Source organism: Lissotriton vulgaris, unplaced genomic scaffold (assembly GCF_964263255.1).
Source record: "Lissotriton vulgaris unplaced genomic scaffold, aLisVul1.2 SCAFFOLD_2524, whole genome shotgun sequence".
Lineage (NCBI taxonomy): Eukaryota > Metazoa > Chordata > Amphibia > Caudata > Salamandridae > Lissotriton > Lissotriton vulgaris.
The window spans coordinates 139,180-160,735 of NW_028242621.1; the positions used below are offsets into that span (position 1 = coordinate 139,180).

At 45.1% G+C, this 21,556-nt stretch overlaps 1 protein-coding gene across 1 annotated transcript in view; it reads right to left on the reverse strand.

Annotated features, from left to right (window-relative positions):
• Window positions 1–17,922: 17,922 nt before the first annotated feature.
• Window positions 17,923–21,556, reverse strand: part of ZBTB6 (zinc finger and BTB domain containing 6) — a 41,331-nt gene continuing 37,697 nt past the window's right edge. The window contains exon 2 of the mRNA XM_086948375.1: window positions 17,923–19,774. Within this exon, the coding sequence (XP_086804501.1) occupies window positions 18,466–19,764 (1,299 nt within the window). The 5' untranslated portion in view covers window positions 19,765–19,774 and the 3' untranslated portion in view covers window positions 17,923–18,465. The remainder of the gene's footprint in view (window positions 19,775–21,556) is intronic.

The window sequence follows — 21,556 nt, forward strand, 5'->3', positions numbered from 1 at the left end:
AGGGGAATGGAGGGGTGTACGGCGGCATTGTATGTATTATTTACTGCCGCTCGCTCAGCTAACTCAAAATACAGGACAAACTAATTTGACCCATTTTCTTCACATGCTGTAGAGAATGGTAAAATACAGTTTGCTCAAGTTCACTTCAGAAAAAGATTTTTGAACCAGCCGAAAAAGGAGCTGGATTGCGAAACCATGGGCAACGCATGCAATACTTAATGATCTTAACTGAGTTTAACGGAATCGTAATCCATAAATTGCACTTTAAAAAACCCTCAAGTGAATTTGTTGTGCTCTTATTTTACTATTTGTTCAATACAAAAAAAGAACAACCAGATTTTGCCTCAAAACAGACCCGCATTTCACATTTGTAAACTGGAAGAAATGTTTGTTATCCCTTCTTACTCAGTTTGATACACATTTTGCACTGAAGCAACAGATTATATTTACTCCATTACAAAACAGCAAAAGTGTTTCACACAGAATTGCACCTTGTACTTTTTTCACCAGTGACAATTTTCCACCATATGGCCATTACACTTTACTTGTGACTCTGTGAAACAACATGTCAAACTCACTTGTAGCCACTAAATAATGTTGACTCGGCCCGTGTTTGGAAAGCTACTGACCCTTTCGGACTATCAAGTGAGTTCACGTGTACCACCTCAAGTACGTCAACATGTACCTGCTCCACCTTTCATCACTTGTCGATGGCTGCCATAGCTGATGGATGAAAGGGAGAGAAATATTGGTGGACTTTGCAATAGTTTTGCAAAGTCTTCCAGAGTCTCACAATGAAGTATGCATTACCCAAGCAAAAAGAAAGGCCTATGTTGTAATGGGGATTGCCATTAAATGCAGTCTGAATACTCGAAATCCATACTCACCCCCAAAACTTTGACTATTGACTTGGATTCATCTTTCTGGGTGTCCAGCGTTGGTCCACGTGGACCGCACTTCAGCCGGACTCTCAGGACATCCATGAAATGTAAATTCGATGAGCCTGGTTCTCAAACAGCTCGGTAAATCTGCACCTGTAGGCTTACTACTAGGCTTTCGAGCAGATTGACAAATTCTCCAAATGCACAATTCTTCAAAAGAGTACTGCTGGAAAAGGTTATAGCCTTATTATTTAAAATATGTTTAGCGTTAGTGTGGCAGCAGAGCGCTCTTTGGGCGACTTTAGCACTAGTTCTTGGTTTGTACTCATAATGTATGTTACACCTTGTACACCTGCTCATGTGTAAATGCATTTACAATAGTAAAGTTGCATTTTTATTTTTTTCGCCATGAGGAAACCATTTCGATTAGTGGCGATATTTCTTCTCCTTTTCTATCAGTGGCGATATTCCTTCTCCTATAGCCACACCAGTTTTGAGGGTTTTCCTTCCTATTTTCACCATGAAAACAGATTTACTACTATCCATAACAGAAGTGAATCCCTGAATCCTCCCAAGGTGTGATGAATTAATCACGGAGAGGTTTGAGAACACCTACAAACCCTCACTCAGGTTTGTGAGTGTTCTTGAAATCTACAAGCACTCAGGTTTGTGTGTGAACCCGTATACCCATAAACTCTAAAATTGTGCGTGTTCCCAAAGTTTCCAGGACCTCCCCTCCAGAGATAGCTGCTCCTTATCCATTTGATAGGGTTCACCAAATGGGTTTGTGTTGTGAACAGGACCCTGTGAATTAAATGGGGAATATTTACATAGTGATTATAAGGAAATTCTGGCCTCGATTTTATTTTGTGCAGTTTTATATAGCTCGAACTCGACCCGAAAATATCAGAGCGCTTTACATGAGCACCAGTTGCGTTTATAGACGGACACATTAATTTTTTGGGGCACAGGGCGATTAATTGATTTGCCCAGAATCACATGATGTTGGAACCTCCTGCCAGATTCGAACCTGGTTCTTCAGCTTCAAAGGCGGCCACTCTAGCCCACGATGGCCTCGACCAGACCCTCGTTGGCCTACTTTGGATACCCCTTTAGGATAGGGCTCACAGGAGGAGGTCCATGCGGTAAGTCGTGAGGGGGTGACACCATGAGTTAGCCGCACCGGGTGACACCAACCCTAGTGACGCCACTGCTCACAAACAATTGTTTACAAAAATAAATACATTGGGGGGGCGTGGCTAGTAGCCGATGATGGCGGCAGCAACCTAGAGAGGCTCCCGTAGCAAGGCGGCTTCCCGCAACAATCCGCATGCCTATCCGTTCACTGATCGCTCCAGAAGGGGTGTCCTGGGTGCGGCGACCGAACGGCGTTCGCAGGAGAAAATTGGGAGCACTCAGACCTCGGAAATAGGACGAAACTTCATCTTAGTCCTTCACTGGCGAGGGGCCTGGTGACACGAGGGCAGCCGCGGTGTCGAGTTGAGCCCTTGGCCGAGCGGAAGTCAACCCTCCTCGGCACGATCGACCGGAAGTAGCCGCTGAAGACAGCACTCGACACCAGCGAATCGCCGGACTGGCGGTCTCCCCCCTACGAACACTTAATCCTCAACGTGGCCTACCCAGTGGCGCTGCACAGTAGTGCCTCTTCACGACAATCGGCCAAAACTTGTAACTTGCTACACAACAACCGCCATCTTGCCCTGACTTGCCGAGGCTGCAGCGGATCCGCGGCTACCGGCCGCACCTTGCCATCGTCAGCGACCACTGGCCTGTTCCCGAACTGAACCTCCTGAACAGACGCCTCGGCACGATCGGCTACGGGCGATCGGCCCGCTTCACCATAAACTGTGTCTCGCCGCAGAGCCAAAATGGCGGGGAAAGGGCCACGACAAACCGCCGCTCAGGCGAAACTCGGCAAATTCGCCTACGATAATCAGACGCTCTCTCAACCTGAGCAGCGCAAATCCCTTGGCAAGGGCGCAGACAACGATGGGACGAAAAAGGCCACATTGGACGATGTCCTACGTGCTCTGGAACAGGTTCAGGCCACAGTGGGCTCGACTGCTACCGAGGTGACCCTCATAAGAGCCGACCTCCAGAAGATGGGCGAAAGGGTGAAACAGGTGGAAGTGGTGACTAAATCACTGATAGAGGATGTCTCCGACCTGCAGGTAGCTGTGGAAAGACTACAAGCAGACAATAAACTCCTAAAAAGCAAGTTGGATGACCATGAGGGACGCTCCAGATGCAACAACGTCCGCATTTTGGGGGTTCCGGAATCGGAAACGAAAGGGGCCATGGACTTGTACGTGGAGGAGCTCATAAAGACCCGCCTGGCCCCGAAGGGGCTCTCCAATTTCTTTACAGTGGAGCGTGCCCACCGGGACACCTACCCCGGGGGCTGCCCCACGTCCCATCCTGGCGAGACTCTTCAACTTTAGAGACCGCAACACTATTCTCCAAGCGGCCAGAGTGGCACCGCCTATCCACATCCAGAACTCTCGGATATCCTTCTTCCCGGACTACACGGCGGAGGTCACCCGCAGAAGGAGAACTTTCCTGGAGGTAAAGAAAACACTCCGCGAACAGGAATTGCCATACTCCATGTTGTCCCCGGCCCGTTTGAGAGTGGTGGCCGACAAGAAGGTCTGGTTTTTCGACTCGGCTGAGTCGGCAAGAGAATGGCTGGAGGGATGGCGCACGGTGGAATGCACTTCTAATCGTCGACGCAACAGGCCAGAAGAAGACGGCCGACCGGGCTCACAATCTTCAGCCAGGGGAAGCGCAAGCGAATCGCCGTCACAGGAACACGCTGGGGCCGCTGGGGGTGAATGAAACCCGCACGTGATGGACTGAATGGACTCTGACTTACTCCATGAGGATTGCTTTCCACGTCGTTCTTGAACGCTGGCCCGGACATCCCGAGGGCGGCAGAGGGACCGCCTGCTTTGGGGGACACTCTCCCCCGACGTGCAAGTACTCTGTTTTTGGCATGGGTTAAGCGCTCTGCTGAGTTGGGGTGGCGGGCAGTTTTGAGTCCGTTTGGCAGGGAGGCAGGGTGGGGCGGGTTGGGGGGGGGTTGGTTCTTCTTTACGGGAAATTCACAGAGTCGATCTCGAATTGTACAATGTACTTTGACTGCTATTGTAATGTTGCTGGTGCGATGGAGTCTATACTGGTGGTATTTGTTTCTAATCTCTATTGATGGCGGGTGAGCAGCTCAATACAGCGAGAGCGGATGAGACGCAAGTAAGCGGCTCCAACCTCCGACTTCTCGCCTGGAATGTGCGAGGCCTGGGTGATAGGGTGAAACGCGGCCTCGTTCTGTCCGAGGTGAAACGCTACAAACCAGACCTGATACTCCTGCAGGAGACCCACTTGGTGGGTAATGCTACCAAGGCATTGGACAGAAGGGGGTATAGAATGTTAGTCCACTCCGAATTTTCCACTGGTTCCCGGGGCACGGGCATACTGATCAGAAAATCTTCCCACTTCATTACCCTTAGCACTAGAACCGACACACAGGGTTGCTTTGCAGCGGTGGCGGGACAGTGGGACGGACGCCCCTTAACAGTAGTTTCAGTTTACATCCCACCTTCGCTGCACTCGGTGATGCTACCGGCCCTGGGTGACTTCTTGCTGTCCCTCCCGGAGGGAGACATGCTCATAGGTGGGGACTTCAACGCAGCTGCAGATCCGAGCTCGACAAGTTCCCGGCGACCGCCCTTCCGGGGGGTCCCTCCCGGTTTCGGCGATTTCTAGAGGCACTGGGGCTGGTGGACGTTTGGCGCCATGTTCACCCGATGGTTCGGCAATACACGTTCCACTCCACCGTTCACAATAGTCTATCCCGCATTGACTACTTCCTGGCTTTAGGGGATGGGCTACAGCGCGTAGATGAAGTGAATATACACCCTCGGGGCATCTCACACCATTCACCACTGACTCTCACTGTCACCTCACGGACACGTTCCCGCCGCCGCATATACCCCATTCATGCCTCTTATCTTAAGGTCCCGAAGGTCAGGAAGGCCATGCAGAAGGCCACGGAACACTATTTCACTGAAAATGAACCAACCGCGGCCTCGGCTGAGGTTCTCTGGGAGGCCTATAAAACAGTGTTGTGGGGGCAGGCGATAGGCTCTTTAACGGCACATAGAAGGGGACAGACAGCTGAACACTCTGCCCTCGAGCTCCGACTGCGCGCAGCCACTACTGCCCATGAAGCCGATCCCACGGAAGATGCAGCGCATACCCTCGCACTTGAACAGCGACTATACGCAGACCATGCACGACTCATAACACAGGGACACATCACCGACACACAGAACCGGGTGTATGATGTGGGGGATAAGGCAGGGAAGATGTTGGCCTGGCTCGACAAAAGAGGGGGTAGCTCCAGAGGGATCCAGCAGGTGAGGGATGACGAGGGCAGGATTCTGACCGACCCTGATCGAGTAGTAGAGGCGTTGGCGTCCCACTTTGAGAAAGTATACACCCCTGAACGGGAAGTTACTACGATTGCGGCCCAATGCGCGCTAAGCAGTATAGACATCCCAACGCTGCAGCCGGAGGCCATAGCTGATCTAGAGGCGCCGTTTACCACAGATGAACTACGGGTAGCCATCGGAGCTCTCCGAACCGGCAAGGCACTGGGGCCAAATGGCATTCCAGTCGAATGGTTCCAAGCACGTACTGACGCCCTTTGCCCGCACTTGCTTAAAATGTATGTGGAATGTCGAGATAAGGGGATGCTCCCGTTGGACCAACGGACGGCCACGATTGTGGCTATCCCTAAGCCCGGTAAACCCCCCGAGGAATGCTCATCCTACCGCCCTATCTCTCTGCTTAATGCGGAGAGTAAAATCCTAGCAAAACTCCTAGCTAACCGTCTAATGCCTCACCTGCCCGACCTTATCCACCCGGACCAGTCGGGATTCATGCCCCACAGAAACACCGCGCTTAATCTCAGAAGGGTGCACGGGGTGCTGGCGAGGGCACTGCATTGGCTAGACTGCGGCTATACTGGCGCTAGACGCGAAAATGGCCTTTGATCTGGTGGAGTGGGCCTACCTCTTTGAAGTCCTTTTGTGCATGGGATTTGGCCCAAACTTCATCTCATGGATAAAATTACTTTACACAGCACCAGTGGCGCACGTGGTGGCGAACGGCCACATATCACGCTCTTTTCCGCTTGGACGTGGCACCCGGCAGGGCTGCCCTCTTTCCCCCCTTCTCTTTGCACTCTCCCTAGAACCTCTGGCTATCCGCATCAGAACTACCCCCTTACTTAAAGGGATTAAATGGAGGGAGGGGTGGGAGGACCGCATATCTCTGTATGCAGACGACATGCTGGTATACCTAACGGATCCCGAGCATGGCGTACCAGCTCTTTTGCATCTCTGTAACGACCACGGCGAAGTTTCAGGCTACACCATCAACTGGAACAAGTCAGAGTTGTATGTCCTGACGGGGGACCACCCAACGCTTGGCCCGGACTGCCCTCTACGGCTGGCCGGTTCCTCCTTCAAATATCTAGGCATCCACGTTACGAGTGACCCTACCGAACACGAGAGGCTGAACCTCTTGCCACCACTGGATCGTCTCAAACAAGACGCAGGCTTCTGGGCAGGATTGCCGTTGACGATGCTGGGGAGAGCTGCCTTGTTTAAAATGAAATCCTTACCCCGTTTCCTATACATCCTAGACAACACTCCATTCCCAGTGTCAACGGGATACTTCAGGAAGGTTGCAGCAGTAGTCTCTGGATTGTTGTGGGGCAACCGCCCTGCGCGTATAGCCCAAGCCAAACTCTGCAGGAGCTGGTACGAGGGCGGCATTGCACTCCCGAACCTGCATCTATATTATTGGGCAGCACAACTCAGGCCCATTAACCAGTGGCTGCATGCATCGCAATCCGACCCGGCGTTCCGGGCGGATAGGGCTCAGCTAGGCGCCAATAACATACTGCCACCGCTTTATGATCGGAGGAAACTTAGACCACTGGTGGGCCCCACCAGGCTCACTGTGGCCACTTGGCATGCAGCCACCGCTGCGCTAGGGTGGAAGGACACGCTCACTAAACTCACTCCGCTCTGGGACGCGCGTGCCTTGGGCAATCTTCGGGTCAGTAAGGGGTTCTCCCAATGGGATGACATCGGAATCTCCACGGTGGGGGATATGTGGGAGCGAGGGGATGTCATCACCTTCGCCCGTTTGAAAGAGATTTATGATCTGGGACCACACGAAACATACCCGTATGTACAAATTCGCCATGCACTACTATCGGCCTTCCTGGCTGGTTTGACTCTTCCTGAGTCCTCCCCGTTGGAGGATCGCCTCCTGACGGACTATATGGTAGAGAAGGAGACCTCCCTCACATACCGGAAGCTCCTTAACAACTCTCCGGATCCGCTGATATCCCTTAAGGGTAAATGGGAGCAGGAGGTGGGCGCGCTTGACGAACATGAGTGGAATGAGGCATTGGCTTCCCCCAAGGAAGCAGGCATATCGGCCAGGATGAGGCTAATCCAGCTCAAAGTCCTCCATAGAACATATTACACTAGAACACTACTACACCGCATACAACGGACCCCTGATCCTTTTTGCTTGCGAGGCTGCGGGGAGGAGGGCACCTTCTTCCATACATTCTGGGATTGTCCACGCATACACAACTACTGGCGTCAGGTCCTACGCACTGTATCACAGGTGCTGGAGGTCTCGGTACTACCGGAGCCACGACGGTGCCTCCTCAATGTATGGGAACCAACAGATTTGTCCCGGCATGGCCGCCTTTGGGTGACACTGGGTATGATGGTAGCAAAGCGAGACATTGCGCAGCGTTGGGGGGTGGCGGACCTCCCGACAACATCACAGTGGTGCATTAACATGGACAGAACGATGGTTACAGAAAGGGCGGTATACTTAAACCGAGCTTGTCCTGGCAAGTGGAACAAGGTATGGTCCCCGTGGAACACTTACCGGGGTGACATCTGCGACCCGCTGCCAGAAGATGACCCATTGGACTCGGATGAGGACGACGGGTTGGAGTGAGGGTGGTTGGTTGTGGGGTGGGGTCCTTCAGGAGGGGTTGGGGGAGGCGATGATTCCTTTACACCCTATGTTAACTTGTGGATGCAAATGACGCTGTTTTAATCCAGGTTTACTCTCACGTCTATCTAGCAATATACATAGTCAATGATCGTACTGTGATTTCCCGATGTTCGACTGTTCTTTTAGTTAGTTTTGAAAAATAGAAAATGAGAACCTCATTCACCCTGCATGGAACATTTGCTTCTGACCTTCACTACTTTCGCTGGCGGCCTTCACTGACATGACTTTTGCAATAACCTACACTGTCTGTATTTGTGAAGGTCGTTCTAATGTGACACTCCAGATTAGCGGCCGGCCCTCTCGGGTTGTAGGCGGCATGCTGTGTAAAGCTGTGAAGATATAATAAAGGTTTTCGAAAATAAATAAATAAATAAATACATTAAAACAGCTTTTAATATAATGGAAACTGACTTAGAAAACATGCATGCATGGTTCTCTAAAGTATATTAAAAAATAAAAACGCAGCATATTTCATACATATAAATGATACTACAAAACGAACATTTTTTAAATTATTTTAAAACACTAGTGTCCGTTTCTTGTCCCAGTTATTGGGTAAAATAGGTTGAATCCCAGCTAATGACCAGATTTGTGAATGAAATAATGGGACATGCCCATCTTGAGACCATAGCTTATAAAGTAGGAGAATGTTTATTAAATGTTTTGATGAACAGCGGTAGTATCTTATAAAGGAGCAAGTACTGAACGAAAAATATGGTAAAACATGTTTTTCGTAAAGTAAAAGGCAGGATTTCGGGACAAAAGGTAATGCTGGAAAAACTACAACATTGGGATATGCATGCCACTATTGTCCCATCCGACCCTAAAAGACAAAATCAGCAATGATCTGGATCGTTGGAGTTCTGAACAGAGCATGCTTTACATGTACAACACTCATTGGTCACTCCTTAAGTAAAGTAATTAGATCTTCAAGTAGTAGAGAATGCTTTACATAAATTGTAATCCGAAGCTTTATGTACACTCAGAAAATGTCTTTGTATGATTCAAAATATCATCAACATGTGTATTGAACATCAAAAAGCAGACAAAAATTAATTTGTAGATGCCCCCACATTGTTTGAACACACAATCCAAAGAAAAGGAAGTAAATTCAGATACACAAAAGGCAAAATTTGCTGAAAATATACTTAATTACAATAGACATACTTCACTATTAAGCTTCTCTAATGCCCCTGTCCTTGTTGGTCAGTCCCAATTAAAAATAAGTTCTTACACGAATGCTCCATCTAACGCTCAGTGCACAATAAAACTGATGCACAGTGGCACTGGATTGCCCTTTGGATAAATCAAAACGTGGAACCCAGGTTACATATGCTTCACACTAAGTTTCAGGCAACCATTCAACGGCATATTCACCAACAAGTGCAGGAATAACATTAGCACCAGTCGGTAGAAGCAAACTCTTGTACTGGTAAGTCTACGAAAAATGAGCAATGTTATATTCTGAATTTTATTTTGTAGTATATTTTAATTTGTGGCTCACTTGCAATTTCACTTTGTGCAATTTTTGTTCCAAAAGCAAAAGTAAAAACATTGTTAAAACAAAAAAGCTCAGTAGAACATTATCTACAAATGCTGTTTATCAAGTTACATTTACTTATCCTCAAACCAACTATGAATGTCTGTATGCCCACTTTCATGGGTTCACTTTAAAAGTGTTCACTTCACTAAACAAGAAAATAAAATCACATTTCTACATATCATATGGTTCAGTTTTGTTTCTTTAAAAGGGCTCACCAGCAATGCCATAGGCAACACTTTAAAGTAAGGGTGTACCAGAATTGTTATAAGTGGGAACTTCACTCCTTATTGCACAGTTATATTTTTTTTGTTTAAATCTTTTTATTGTCATTTACAATTTCAACAGTGCAGTACAGTAATAGATCAACAACACCCTATACTGGGGAATAATACAATAGCGAATCACGTGCTGAGGACACAGCTACGATAGCAGGTGAGTAATGTGTCCAGCATAAAGTAATAAGGGTATCAGTAACATTAAGACATCTGGGAGGGAGCACTAATGTATGTACTGCCATCCTACTATGTATTACAGCGCCGGTCTATGTGTGTTGTGATTTCTGAACAGTGGGCACAACAGAATGAGGACCTGGGGGCATATTACCAACGTTTAGCGATATTTACCGCTAAAGATGCTTAGCAATGAATTTATTAACGCTAAGCATCGCCGGAAATTATCGCAGAGATAACTTGCTATTAGCAAGGTTTATCTCAGAAGTGATAAAAATCCTCGTGCTAACTGCCAATTGAGAGATTATAGCTGGAAAACCAACGATAATCTCTCGAAGTTTGGTGTTAGCTTGATGATAGGGGCTCACAAACTTAGCCATGATATCCACCTTCCATAGGATATCATGGCTAAGTCAGGAAAATACCGGGTGTAAAAAAGCAGTGCTAACCGCGGTTAGCGCTGCTTTTTTTATCACTAACAGGGTTAGCGAAATCCTTGATAATAGGAGAAATGTCGCTTAACATTTCTCCTATTATTTTTCTCTGGGACGCCCCCTTTGCATCTCATTAGAGATGCAAGGGGAAGTGTAGAGAAAAAGGGTGCTAACATGCGAATTTGCGTGTTAGCACCCTGTTGCTGATAGGGAGATAATTTTATCTCCGCTTTCTTGGCTTTTAAAGCCAAAAAAGCGGAGATAAATCCCTTGATAATATGCCCCAACATTATTTAACTGAGGGAAAGGGGTAAGCGGCCGTGACTTGAGGACGTTCCTTATTGCACTGTTATTAGGTTGGGCATTAGCCAAGAACTTTTGATTTCACTACTATTATGTGTATAGTATACTTATTTATACAGGTTTTCGGCCAGCCCTCTTCATCTACTGGTCTGAGTCTGTCATTAACATTTTTCTTCCATCTACCATAACATACAGCATGAGATAATGGGTGTGCCCACTTCAGCCACTATCCAATTTCACTGAGAATAATCACATTCCTCCCTGTCACAAGGAGCATATCCACACACAAAGTAGTTCTCTCATGTCACAAAAACTGCTATGACAATATTTTCTTTTGGCAACCAAACAATATTTTTTATTTTAGCCTAGGTATCTGGCCAAAAGACATTCCTCTTCATTCAATGGGAGGCTCAAGAAGCAAGGTCCACACACACAAGGCAGCTGTGTGACCCCGCTCCGAGGGCCAAATTGGTTGTCACCAGCATCCTCAAGACCAAGCTTAGGGCCCCAACTCATGCAAGGGAAACAAGTCGGATCTTACAATCCGTTCTCGTTTGGTTGGAAATTAACATATAAGCTCTTCCTCTGCAGATGTTTAAGCACAATGGCAAAAAAGAAGGGCCCAACGTTAAGAAAACTTGGAGCTGGCCCAGTCCTAGTTCAAACCTCATCCTCAGCAACCGTTCAGTTGACCCAGACAGCCCCAAGCGCCTCACAAGTGAGTATCTTACCATAAAAGGGCTGCGATCCGGAGTCCACCTGAAGAAGTCCAAGCCTACATTGAGTCCCAGTGCAACGGCACCCAAATCAACCCAAAGTAACACTGGCAGCAAACACCCGCCCTGCAAGCAAAAACAATTGAATACTTTATTTTCGGAGTGGCAGGAGTTCCCAACTTGAAATTGTGGTTCCGTCTGCTTACGTAGCCTAAGCGTCTCAGGCGCTCCCTGCATACCGAGAGCACTTAATTCTGGTTTCACCCATAGGGGCTAGCCATGTAGGGCAGTGTTGCTGGATCTTTTTGCGCCCTGTCTTGTGAAGGGACATCATGTGCAAATAACAAGGACCCCCTGGAGAAAATGCATACTATTCCTAGGACAGATACTAATGATTGCCACTTTTTGATTTTAATTGAATATTCCGATAAATTGTATATGATTTTTTGTAATTAATTGTTTATAATTGTATTCTGTTTAATATGAATTTTGTTTTTTATTATATGTATGTCTAATTAAAGATAATACAGCTTTTTAATAGATTTTGTCTTAATTGTTCTCTTTTTGCAACCCTGGTTCCCTTAATGTTGTTTTTAAATGCCTAGGTTTGATATATTCACCTTGTGAAGGGACATCTCCATTACTGAACTATCATCTGACAGCTTACTAAGCGTATGAATTGAATGCGACCCAAGATTATCCAACCAAGGGGATATGCTCACAACACAATGCTATTGCTGGAAATGTATCACACGATGATACAAACATCTCTAGAAACCATCATTCGGCTCCAGCCCTCAAACGAAGCCTTTGTACTTTTAGTGTTTCTTTGGAGACTCAAGTAAAGGAACTAGCCCAAGGAACTCCTCTGACACCAACAGGATGCAGGCACTAACATCGTACCCGACGGAGGACAATTTGCTTCTGGAAGGGAATACACATGACTGGCTGGATGTTTTCAATAGCGACAGTCACTGTGGTACTAGCACTCAACAAGGCGCAGTTACTTCTTAGATAAATTCTGGTAACTACACTCAAATTTCTATATTGAACAATCACTGGTCTCCCCTCGACCAGAATATCAACCAGACGGAGCAACTAACTAATGGTACGGAACAGGCCATTCTTCCCTCCACATCAACACTGATCAGGGGAACTTATTGGCCTCTATTAATTCCACTCTGTCTGCCACAATACCTGCTCTCACCTGGCAATCAGACACACTGGAACTTCAGCTGGACCTGACAAACACACTAGCCATGTCCACAACCAGGCTAAAACATAAATTAGATGCCCTATGTCCAAGCATCCACTTGTTATGTTATGTTATGTTATTTGCATTTTAATGCGCACAGCTGCTCCAGCGAAGGAGCGTCCTGGCGCAGGGAAAGGAAAACACAACACAACACTAAGTCCAGTAACAAAAAAGCAGAACAGTAAAAGCAAGGAACATTTAAAACAGGAAGGTTTTCAGAGCCCTACGAAAAGATATTATTGGAACACAACAAAACCTGTGAAAGGGTCAGCACCTGTTCTTGTCATCGAATAGTAGAAAAATTAAGCACTCTTCTGGATGTCCTATCAACTATGATGGCGGACTGGAAACATGTTTTACTAGGGCCGATCAACCCAGGTGCTCGTTGCACCCCTGAACCTCCGACTGCCTCAATCACCTTGTGGTCCCAAATGTTACCAGTTTACAATCCGCACCATACACTACGGCACTAGTGGCTAGTTCGGACTCTACCCCCAGCCACTCACAAAACGCAGCCCAGCCATTTGGCTATCAGGTTACGCCAGTGACCTTAGTCAGTGTACTGTGCCCTCCGTTAGTGAATCAAGCACAACATAAAATATAGCTTCTCAGAGGTGCAACCTGGGCCCACCAGCAGACGCTGCCCTCTCAGTCATCGACCACCAATCAATCAAGTGCAAACCTAATAGCACCTACTCAAATGCCTTCCGTGGTTATCTCATCAACTATAAAGCCAGTAAACACCGGAGTAGTGCGGAACCCATCTCCCTCCGGCAGTGTCAAGCTCAGTGGACCAATTCAGGGGACCAACCCATGGAGTAGAACCCTATCAAAGAGATCTAAAAAAAGGATATAAAAAGCCCAGAACAAAGTAAATAAAGAACGAGAACTAGTACTACAAAAGCAGCACCAAGTACAGGCACAACCAGCAAATGTAATTCCAGACAGTGTGTTCCCCATGTCCCTGGGAATTCCACCCGCAAGGAAGACACTGAGTTGAGGATACACAAATGAACGGGAAGAACCCTGTATGCCCTCCGGGCAATAATTAGAGGACCTGGGAAAGGGGCCAATACTAATACACATCAGGAGATCCCAACTCAGTCTTATGATCTGTCAAGGCTGAACCAAAAAACACAACTCTACGGGAAGTAAAGTAGAGGCTACCCCAAAATGTTCAAGAAAATATGGGGTAGTTGGCTGAGACACTATGGTTAGAATCTGAGCAGCGGGGACACCCAATCTTCTGCAGCTCGGCCCAATAATACCTTGCTGGACCCAGGTAGGGGGAGTTAGGTGTGGGTTGTAAGAGGCGGGCTAACCGTAAAGAATACCTATAATCCTGTACGTAACTTTGCCTGTGCCTTCATTTGTTTTTCTCAGACGCTCACCGGATGTGGGAATCACCAGTTGGTTGAAGGTGGTCTAAGTCACTGTTGTTGCAGCAGTTTTTGGCAATGTTGATATTTGAAGCAAAATAAAATAAAAATATATAAAAAACATTTTTTTTAAACTCTACGGGAAGTAACCAACTTCTACATCACTGGAAGCAAATTGGCTCCAAAACAATTTCCCAACAGAAAGTAGAGCCACGGCTATAGCCGACTTGTTAATAAGACTGCAAGCCTTCAATAAACAGCACAAACGGCAGTCAAGTGCGAGCTAACAGAGGAAGAATGGCTGCATGTGTACTTGCTGATGAGCCAACCATGACAGGGGGGTCTGTGGAGGTATTTAAAGAAAAAAACTTGTCCCCCAAAAACAAGACTGAACACTGTCCCTGAATTCAAGTGGATTGCCCATGCCCAAAATTTATATGCTGCCACAAATGCGCCAGAAGTGGAATCGCGCCACAAATCAAGCACCCTTAAACAGGGTACCAGGAATCTCCAATATTGGGGTCAGACATCTCCAGAACTCTGCAAAAGATTAGAGTCTCAGGGGTCCGGACCCAAATGGGATACCTGTAGCGGTCTTTAAAGGGGATCTTGAGCTATGGTCCGCTATATTGCTTCCCCCTTTTCCAAACCTGCAAATTGACTGTGCAGATTCCAGAAAGCTGGAGGTTATCTATTTTGAAATCCCATTTATGAGAAGGATGGGAGTGCAGAACCATCCAACTACCTCCTGATCGCTCTGAAAGCCTACGCATCTATCCAACAAACTCATCCCATTACGCAATCAGGTTTCAGAGCAAACTCTTCAACGTTGGACATTGTGGCCCTTTCCTACCTGTCTCACAAGGCAAAGAGTAAGAAGCAACTCCCACTCTTTTCCTATTTCCTGGACTACTCTGCATCTTTGGGTTGACAGGAGCATTTTATTGAAAAACCTAAAAGGATGGGTTATACCAAGCATTTTACTTTTAGAAACTTCATCTTTATATACCTCCACCTGGGTTAGAGTTAACACCTAAGTCCGCCTCGAGGAAGATCAAGACTAACAACTGACTCAAGGTGGGCTGTGTGTTTGCACCCCTTTTATTTAATCTCTATACTGCCGACATGAGAGTAGCGCTTAAACACGCTAACCACAGTCCTCAGAAGACAGGGAGTACCAAGATTCCTATAATGCAAATATGCCAACGACATCATCCTTCTCGACCACTCGAGAACCGTTCTCCAGAGAGCTTTCAATGCACTACACTACTACAACTTGGCTAATAAAATGGCAGCAAATAGTTCTAAGAACAAAATACTCACCTTTGGCCACCACTCAAAAATACAACCTATAGGTGGAGCCTAGAGGAGATACAAATAGAAAAATCTGATTCCTACAACTATGTGGATGTGTGTGGATCACCACTGAAGGTGGACATAATAAGCAACTGAGACATACCATTGCAAAAGCTGAAGCAGTCATCATCACTCTGAATAAAATAAAGAATTATTTGTAAAGCCCATCCACTGTTCCAATAAGATGGGTCCTGGCAGCCACTCTGCTCCCAATGATTACATATGGACACGAGGCTTACCTGGGTCAGCTAGTACGCATCTTGGACAAATACCAGTTCAAGGCATATAAAGTATTTAAAAAGAACAATTGACGGACAGAATGCAGAACAATGTCATACGTTCAGCCCAGTACAGAGATCTGGGCCAAAATCCATTGTTTTTTTGCTCTTCATGTCATTCCAATTTGAACCCAGCCATATGGAAATCAGTCTTGACCCTGCAACCAATGGGAACAGTCCAGCCCAAACTGCCAGGCCAGGTCCTCCCTAGTCTGGAAACTAGCATCCTAGAACCAGTTTCAGGGGTTCACCACTCAACAGCCAGGATAGCTTGACTCCAGTGGCATGGAGAGAACGGGACCCAGGTGTATACCCGCCCTACTCGGGGTGACAAATGCAAAAAGGAAAATTGATAGACAGAAAGCAGAACATCGCAATACTTTCATCCCAGTACAGATATGTGGGCCTAAATCCATCGTTTTTTTGCTCCCCATTCCATTCCAGTTTGAACCCAGCCATATGCAAATCAGCATGTGCCTAATAGCTTTACTCTGTTTTTATGAAACTGCCTGAGAAGGCAGGAATTTGGTCTGGTGGCTCAAATATGGGCAAGCATGGTCTCATTTGTAAGCTACTACCACAGGATAATCAAGGTGTTGCCCAACACAATGATAGCAGCCATCGAGCCCATTTTCAGCCACAGTGAGAACCCGTGGTCACAACACTCACAACTTGCAATTGATACCTTCTAAATTGATCAAAAGGTTTTAAATGGCCGCAGCGCTTGTGTGCCATGCTCAAATATGCCCTGAAAAACAATCTAGAAGATTACCCAAGGAAAATGATATGAAAACATTTAGAAACTCGAAACTCTGCGAGCCATGGAGCGGTTGTATTCTAGTGCACAATTAGATTTCCTCGACCACACTCCTATATGTCGAGTGCACTACGGAATGGCTGCTTAAGGCAAATCCTTTTTGCCGCAGACTGTTAAAACTACTGTTTTCCGCTCATGGCACCGGAACTTGCAACAAGCATTACATTTGGTGTTCAGCATGACGGAGCCAGTAGACTTAGCTAAATCCGGAATATACACCAAAATCATGAATCTTAGATTAGAGGACGCTATCCCCTAAAGAATGGGCCGGATCGCTTTGTCTGGGATACCTGGTCTTCATATTATGAACTGCTTTTAGTGACTAAAAACTCGCAGATTCATGTTGTCTTGCTGTTTATTTTCTTTTAAAGACATTGATGAGCCCTTGTCTATTTCTTGGGTGCAGCTATTACACTTTGATCTTAGCTCCCCACCCAGTACTTATACAAAATGAGTTTTTCTCTTTTAACTGCCCTTTTACGGTTTTATGGAGTTTATGCATAATGTTTTATCTACATTGTATTTATTTTGATTAAACATACAATAAAGATTACTTGACTGTCATATCAGGTTATTGTAGTAATAACTTGGTGTTAATCACCTTAAATAATGTACCCTTACTCAATCCCTACTGCAGCCTTAAATCTAGCTCTACGCTGTAGTAGACATGTAAGCATTTGTAATTGATCAGCTTTAATTTATTCTTATTATATAGAAAATGTAACTTAATTTTCTTGCCCACAACCCTTCAATGTCTCTTTTCAATAAAATGTGTAATTATTCTCATTTAAAATCAATTATTTTTTTTAATTAAATTTAAGCGATAGGCAATGTTTAGCATTTAATGTGATCAATAGAATGAAAAATGTAATCAATAAAATAGAGACAAACATTACTTTAAATCTATTACCCAAACCTTAATCCCTACTCTAAAACAAGGGTATTTAAAAAGATATATTATTTCAAGTGCATTTAATGTAATTAAATGATATTTAATTGCATGAAATTAAATTAAAATAACGTAGCAACAAATACGTCATTAATTTAAAACTTTGATATGGTAATGGTGTATAATATTATGGCAAATTACTTAGTGTGTTGTAGAGGAAATTTTGCCAAGGTAATGTTTGGGAGGTAATGGTATTCTGTTATCAATATTTTGGTCCTGACAGCAGATCCAGTGTGAAGCTCTGCATAAATCACCCAATTAGATAGTGGCATCGACCATAATAAACATTTTCTTACATTTGCACAAAATACACATTTTGCAGCAATGTAACACTACACTGGGCTCACAATTCACAATGTTTACACTGCCTACTGCCCATTTACTACTATCTCGAAAGTGCTTTTATAAGAATTACATATACAGACACATTATCGGTCTGATAACAAAGGCATTGGAGATCACACAAAAATAAAAATTTCAAGATTTACATTTGCAAACAAATGTGCAGAAATCCCCACCATATTATAAACATTAGAAAACTAGCACAATCCAAGGAATGTTAAGATGAATTCCTGTTGGCAAAAAGCACTTGAATGTGCTAAACATCTGAAAAAAGACAACAATTCATTAAAACAGGTCTTTCAGAATAAAGCTTCTGATACTGGGGTGGAACCGTTACATAAATGTGTAGTAGGGGTAGTTACGTACTAAAAATAAGCATGGAGAAAATCTTCATTCTATAGTAATTATTTGGCTCCTGTGATTTTCATGCAGGGGATTTGCTGGTGTGAAAACACTTGCAGGAAAAGCACCCCCTGTGTCTTATAAAATGAGTTAAGATTCAAAGGTGGGACAGCCGAACAACATGGTTAGATCTTAAAATAGCATATCAGTCTGAACACAAGTTGCTTCAAAATTCAGATTTGACTATGTTCATCCTAAAATATAGTCCTTAGGTTTAAAACTAAATTCTATTCATCGTAGTCTATCGTAATCTTGGTAATGGTGTCAGAGTTTGATTTGTCGTTGTTGCCCCTTGCATGGACTGAATTCAAATGTTTTTTCAGAGCAGATTTGTGTTTGAAATCCATGTCACAGCAATTACACTTATAAGGCCGGTCTCCGCTGTGAATGTTCATGTGGTCCTGCAGGGTGCTTTTGGCAGTGAAAGTCTTCATGCACACCGCGCACTGGAAGGGTCGGATCCCCATGTGCCCACGGATGTGCCTGTTGAGATTTTTCTTCTGGGTAAATGTCTTGCCACACTCCAAGCAGAGAAATAGTTTATGCATCTTTAAATGCCGGATATAGTTCTCAAGGCTCAAAAACCCCCGAGGACACTTAGGGCACTGGTGCCGCCATTGACCAGGGCCTTCCTCCATGCACTGCAAGCCATGGAACATGCTTGCATTGGGCCCACTCTCCTGGTTTTCTTGAGAAAAGACCTGGAATGGGCCTACTGCTATTTCAGGCAATCGGCTCTCGACCGTAGAATTGATAAAAGAGTGCTGCGTTTCTGCATAATACAAGTTTGAGTTAGATGAGTTGCTCGGTTGCGAAAAACGACCTCTATCGGAAGCATCAGTATTGTTACCCGTGGATCCCATTTGAAACTCACAAATCTCACTATCCTTATAATCCACTTCAACTGTGGGTACTTCAGAATCTTTTATTTCACGCTTGTCAGAACATGGACTTTTAACAACAGTTTGCGGACAATCTTCTGTGCCTGGTTCCATATCAATTTTTGCATCAACTGGACTATCCTCTGAAATCTCAATAATCTCACAATCTTTCTCCAAGCTGTGGTCTCCATTATCAAGTTTGTGGTCAGAAGATTCACATTTTTCACTGCTGCGAGAGCTGTTCAATAGCGGTTGTTCATTGTCAAAATATCTTGACAGCGCTTCAGTGCATTTCTCTACAATATGGACCATTTGGAGGTAACTTGCTGCCGTGAGATATTTCAGAAGTTCCTTTCTCCTGACCTCTAGAACTCCAGTGTAACAGGACAAAAGCAGTTTTCTTCCAATCTCTGCACTCTGTAAAATAGATATTCTCATTTGCTTTGATTGGTTGAGCAGAAACTGGTCCCTCATGAATGTAGAGCACGCAGCAAAAACCACCTTGTGCCCATGAAATTCTGCATCATTTATATGGATTGACACATCGCAAAACAAGTTCTGTTCACGAAGAAGATTCATCTTGTGCAACACACCATTCCCCTGCTGTTCAAATCGGAAGTGTAGGATATCCAAATCGGAGGCCATATTGTATACCCTGTTACAAGAAAAAAGGAGAAATATCAGAGAAAAAGATCTACATGCAGATGATGATGTTACACACCCTCTTTCTCTCCTTGCAGGACCATTACACAATTTATTAAGAAGGGAACTCGTGCCAATCACACATAACTTTGCAATGCCATTTCTAACTCTTTGTGTATTGAATATATTGCATAAAGAGGACATTCATCAACACATTTGTATCAGAACAGATAGAGAGGTATACATAGATGTTATGAAAGGGGTCAGCAATGGTCCCACTTGTTCCATCCTCTTCCCCTTCCAAATCTATCTCCCCTAAGTTCTCATCTGCATTGGTTAAGGTATACATGTATTTCTCTGTTGATTTAGCCACTTGCTACAACCAGGTCCACAAAGTGTCACTATTAGTATTCACACACAAAATAGGTTGATTTTGCTATCAAAAGTTGCTTTCAGTCATCAATATGAGAATAGGTGAAGAGTCTTCAAGTATTATGGATAGGATTAGTGTAGGGGTGCCCAGTGAAAGATAAGAGAGCAGAGAGCGCCACACAATTTCGAAATTCTTGTACAAATCGCACAGAACCTGGGTTAGCCTTTCCATTGTCATCCCATTCCACAGTCTAAGGACTCACAGTGCAATCAAGGGAGGTGCTTTCCTGGTCTTTTAGAAAGCCAAGAAGAGTTCTGCTGCTCCCACACAGTTCCACAAGAGTGTGCTATCTGACTTAGATTGGTATTACAAAAGGCGTGATTGTAGGCCCAAGAGTACAAAAGTAAAATGATCTGGAATAGGCTTTCCCAGTATCTCCTTCATAGCTGCTAAGATTTCTTCCCAGAAGGGTCCGCTAAAGAGGACGTCCTAACATATATGATAAATATCTTCTAATAGTCCGCAGAAGCGTATTTGTAAGGGCGGTGGGAAAATTCATTCCTGTCCCCCAAGAGTTCCCTAGAAACATCTTGTGGTCCCAGAGTTTTTTGGTTCCACTTAGTTTAAAAAAAAAACACGAAGAAGAAGAAGAGGTGGGGTGTGAGCCTTCTACATCTATTCATCAAAGTGTTCCACACTAGACTAAAGTCTCCAATGAGATTCAGACCACCCTTTGCCTGCAAAGTTGTCCAAGAATTTCTGTCAGAATCTCTCTTGCCAAGTATAGCGAACGTAGAGTATGACAATCGTGGTCAGAGAACCGTGTAGTTTTCCTGTGTCCATAATGTACCTCCTCTCTATTTTGTTTTGTTGGTCTGTGGTTAAAACTGCCATAGTGTTTTGTGCAGCAGATTAGTGTTTAGCCTGAAATCCGCTTTCATCATTTTTCTGGGAGGTGTGTTTCTTGCAAAGCAATAATATAGTTCCTGCCCTACAATAAGTACTGCCAAATGATGGCCTTCTTGTTGGGTGAGTTTAGCCACTTAAAAAACCTATTAGACAAACTGTACCTTTGTGAGAAATAGGGCGTTTCAACCTCATGGTGTCTGCTGGCAGGGAGGTTGTGGAAGGTTGGTTGGTGTAGGAGAATCTTGCCCATACTGGACGTAAATAGTGGCAGCTAGGAAGTGGAATGGGGCAATATGTAGAGATGTAACAACAAAGAGAGAGGTAGGGAGATTCAAAAGACACTCTCTTAATCCCCGGTTATATATCCAACAACAAAATAAGAGAGGTCTCAACTGGTCAAGCTCACGGCTGCCAGAGACGTGGAGCAAAAAAGATAAGCAAGATATTGATGATCACAGTCACTCTAGTTGAGTGGGATCACAGTCACTCTATTTGAGTAGGAAAGCCCTCACA